Source organism: Sycon ciliatum, chromosome 9 (genome assembly GCF_964019385.1).
Source record: "Sycon ciliatum chromosome 9, ocSycCili1.1, whole genome shotgun sequence".
In the NCBI taxonomy this organism is placed as follows: Eukaryota; Metazoa; Porifera; class Calcarea; order Leucosolenida; family Sycettidae; genus Sycon; species Sycon ciliatum.
The window spans coordinates 3,002,665-3,007,515 of NC_088651.1; the positions used below are offsets into that span (position 1 = coordinate 3,002,665).

General features: G+C 44.2%; 1 protein-coding gene across 1 annotated transcript; it reads right to left on the reverse strand.

Moving 5' to 3' along the window:
* Positions 1-2,217: 2,217 nt before the first annotated feature.
* LOC135825100 (calcium-dependent protein kinase 4-like) lies at positions 2,218-3,225 on the reverse strand. Its single transcript, XM_065337837.1, has one exon. It carries the CDS (start codon positions 3,223-3,225, stop codon positions 2,218-2,220), a length of 1,008 nt encoding a protein of 335 aa, XP_065193909.1.
* Positions 3,226-4,851: the final 1,626 nt, after the last annotated feature.

Consider the following 4,851-nt stretch of genomic DNA (forward strand, 5'->3'; position numbering starts at 1 on the left):
GTTTGAAAGCCCTATTTGAATATTGCGGGCAGCTAGACGGTGTCGTATTACCCTCGATCGTACCTGTCCCGTACCTATCCCCTACCGTATCGTGCCATCAAAGACGGCTGGCCACAATGCATATTCAAATAGGGCTTTCAAATGCAAGATCGCAATGTAAAACAACTTGGAAGAACTAGTATGTATGCGAAGTGTATCGGGAGATGCATGCAGGGCGCGCGATAGTGCGGGTTCGAATCCCAGGTTAAAAAAAGAGGATTTTTTAAAGAATTTATAACATCCCTATGCTTTTTTTTGTCTAGGTCATCAAGGCAAAAAAGCATAGCGTAGGGCCCTGAGCTTCCAAGCTCTCTCGTTTTATCGGTCTTCATGAAAAAAGTTCCGAAAAGCAATAAATTAGGTCCGAAAGTCTAGTTTCAGGATCCATGGCTGAACTACAAGCTCAAACCTTCCTCAAAATTACTTAATTTTAATTTTTTTAATTCAAATTCAAAAATGGACGCAAAGAAAAACTCTCCAACACGCAAAAAATCAGCGGATCACCTGGGTCGATTTGACCAACCCCTTCATTCAGCACAAGCCACATTCAGCTCAAGCTGAAAAAGGCTTGTTTGATTTGACCGGTGTCTAAAGCGTGCATGTATGCCACGCGCCTGTAGGGAATAGTTCTAGTTACTGCTGGCCGCTCTTCTCTCCCTCCCTGTACAGTTTAGTTATAGCCAGCGATGCACTGCCAATTGGTTATGGTGGAGTCGTCATCCTGGAGTTATCTCTTTATTTTTAGCAGCTCCAAGTTGCGGGTTCTATAGTTCACCCTGAAGATGGTTCACTCCGGAGAATTCAGTGAATCTGAAGTGACATCGGAGTGAAGACAGAAGATATGCAATGGTTCAATTTCCGAAATGGGGTTTGCGAACTATTGTAAAGGTGGGTGTGTGTGTTAAATGTGTGACGTAAATTATATATTTGGCGATAATACTAGTTGGGAAAGCGTACGACCTAATCCGAGTGTTAAAAAGTTGGTGCAACCTAAATGGGAGACCTTCTCGGTGTCTCTTCCTGAATGCTAACGTTACTTGAAGTCAAACTTGAATGACTGAATGTATTTCAACTTCGGAATAGGCCGCAGTAGGAATAAAGACGGTGAACTGCTTGTGTAAATCCCAAGCCGAATAGCGTGGGACCAAGCGGCTGGCTGTGTCACGTAGATGACCCATGTAAGTTATTGCTCGCAATTTGGGTGATGACTGCGCTGTCCAAGAAACTGGTCGTGGAGGCGAACTCTGTAGACCTTATGTGTGCCTTTTGTATGCAGTGAAACCTGGATCTCTCTGTTATTATGCCTATGCGCTTTTCTAGCAGCGTACCTTGGTGCGTCCATGGAGATATGAAGCCGAGACCTCTGGTCCGCTGAGCTTAATAGGCCGCACCACCGCACTCCATTATTTGCCCCGGCGTCTGGAGATATGTGGATTCTGAAGAAGAAGAAAAAAACTTGATGTACACTAACTTTCACCCATTTCCATTCCTGGCTATGGTAGAAGAGTATTTAATTGCATGTGCATGTAGAGATTGACGTGCGCAAAAAAACACTCCACAAAGACAGAATAGTAATGTTTGCTGGTTAGGTGTCATAACATCACCAATCATATGAATCTCAGCACCTGTGTAACTTTCGTGCAGGTAGTTATTTTCGCTTACACTTTGTGGTTGTTCTGTTACGATTTGGCAATACATTTCGATCGGGATAAAGTGATGTTAGGAAGCTACAGGGTTCAGTAGATGCCTGGTTTCATTAGCTGTATGCGGAAGAATAGCAGCCTATAAAATGCTCCTTTAGGTTTACGACATATAGTTCACAGAAATCTAACTGCATGGCCCAACCGTTCTGCTTACCAGGTCACGACGTTACTCTCTAGAAATTTCTCTATCAGCATCAATAATTGTTTCGCCCATTTTGCTTCAGTTAGCCATGAAAGTCCTTGTTTATTCGTGATTTTGTAGAAAAGAATGCTATACTTGCCGATTAGTTCACCGATACGGAAAATCACAAATTCACTCCAAAGTGCAACACGTCCATAATTTTCTTCTTCGACCAACGCTCCATGCAGGGTGTCCTGGAGCAACAGATCTATGGATAGCAATGCCTGTCTAGTGGATATATTAAGTTTGGAACAAATTTATTATGCATTATCTTGGTGGGAGAGCGGTTTACATTCAGTGCATATCTAAAGTAATCTGGCGAATAATGTCTTGCGCCTGCTCTTGCCCGGATTTCGCGATAGCTTGACTAACCAATCCCAGAACTACACTGGCCGTTAGCATGTGGCGTGGCCCAATCAAGGAGCCAAGAAGAAATGCATGATGAAGGTTTTCCGGTACTGGAATACCTATTCGTGGTGGCGGATGGTTCCATTTCCAAACCATTATCTGCTGGATGGCCATTGCAATACCGGGGCTATCAATTAGCACCTCATCCCACGTTTTAAGTGGATATTCAGTCAAATCTCGACACAGATGCCTAGGCCGCGACTTGATGATGCCCTCAGCCTTTTCAATTAACTCGTTCGGAACACCTTTCTGCACGCAGAATTTTCGCGCAGCTGGGTTCTTGAGGTATTCGATGTTTTCTTTGCCGTCCCAAACACTGAGGCATGCCTGTCTGGTAATTGCCCAAAGGTCTTGACGCAACTCAGCGTCTTCTACCTTGGGAGAACCGATACAAGATGCTCCAAAATCGGCGATTTTGATCTGACCAGACTGTCCGTGGACCAGAATATTTCCCTGGTGCAGATCTCGATGAAACAGGCTACAAAGGTGGAGAAATTCAAGACCAGCGTACATCTGCCGGGTCAGCTCTGTACGGACGAGAATTGTTGCCTTTCTGTGTCCTAGAGCAATCCATCGTGAGATGACAGTGTCACATTTAGGCAGAACGAGAACCAGCCGCTTCTGCAAGTCATTGATTTCGTATGCAGCGTCGACCAGTTCAATAACGTTGGGATGACCACCAGCATTTCCCAGGGCAGCTAGAAGATTGTACTCACGGACAATTACATCATGAGTGTGCCCGAAGATAATGACCTTGATCGCCACAGGCGCACCTGTACTGATTGTCCGTGCACTTTTAACCTCTGCAAAATTGCCGGAGCCCAAACACGGAACAGGGAGTTCTTGATATTCTCTCTCACCATGGAAACTTCTATATACCTTCGCTAATGCCATAATTGCTCGATGAAAATAACTTCTAATTGCTCAGCGAAAGCTTCCTGGAGTAGGAAATAGAAAGAGAATCAGGAAATATCTCGATTTCCCACTTCGCTAAGCAACACTGCAACTTCGTGCAAACCAAGCGATCTATCCATTATCCCGTAATCGCTGAGACCAACGTACAGCTAGTACGAAAGTGTTAAAGATAATCGGAGTGCTGTGTACGTATCATGACAAGTGGCCGTACCGGTATAAATCACTCGCTGCATATATTTCCACAACTAAAAGACCTAGAAACGGACCAACAACAACGCTTCCATATCTATAAAAAAAACCTCACACAGATGCATTGGAAATGATCTGCCACCAATGAACACAAGCCTCTTTCACGGACAAACAGAATTCAATTCACGATGGCATGATGAATAATATTAAACACAACACCAAAAGATGAAGAAAAAAATGGATGTGCAAACAGAATTTTGTTATAACAGTGTACCCTAAGCCTCTTGTACGGGCACTATACACACAATCGCAACCTCAACATGCTGGAAATAAGCCGAAATGGAAGGTAATGAACACAAGCGCAAACTCAACAAGATGAAAATGAGCTACAATGTATACTTTGATTGGCCAGCTGCATTAAATGCATGCCTCAAGCCAACCTGCTCGCAGTGTCTCATCACTATCAACCAGCGTTAGCGTGTACGAATCCCTAGCCGCAAGTAACAGCATCTTACAAAAACGAAAACATGCCTTGGAAGAAATGTAATTGCACAAACTGAAAAAAGTTTGTCTATGAATATTTCGAGACTGGCCGAGATCATGATTGAAAGATAATGAAATATGAACTGAAACACTAAATCCACGTGAAATAGAACGTGCGGTCTCTCCAGTAGTGGTCTACGGTCAAATATATAATGCACAAAAACTCCGGGAATAGGCTAAGGATTCGGGTGGGGTTCGACTTGCCCGTGATTTCCCGAATTGTATACTGCGCTTGTTCCTGTTGAGAATTTGGAGTCGCGTCGAACACTAAGATTGCGATCAACCGAGCCGTAAGCATGTCTTCGGGACCAAACAAGGAGGCCAGGCAAAACACTTGATGAAGACTTGCAGATACAGAGACAGTTCGGTCTGTGACTGGGTGCGAATGTTTCCACGCCATTATCTCGACCAGAGCTTTTTCAATGCTTGGATACACTACCTACAGCTTAATCCAAGATATCACAGGTTCAGAACCACGTGCTTGACATCAGGCAATGAAGCGATTCATGATGACGAGTTCTGCTTGTCCTAACGTTATAATTATCATCAGCTGGAATGACGTTCCAAAGTCGGCGATGTTGATCTGCCCGCAACGACCGTGCACCAGGATGCTTTGTTTGGATTTACATGTATATGTGTCAAAGTTGGATGGGACTTTGCTCTGGGCATGAAGATTATGTCGTTATTCGCAAATTGTCATTATATCCGCAGTAGTTATTAGCGAAGTTGACTGTAGGTCGCCATGTTCAGTATCTCATTGACGCAAGAATTCCACACCGGCGTATATTTGCCTAGTCAGCTCTGGTCTAACCTGTTCTGTAGCTAGCGCGTGCCCTGCTGCCTCGCACTTTTGGATAGTTCCGTCACACTTGC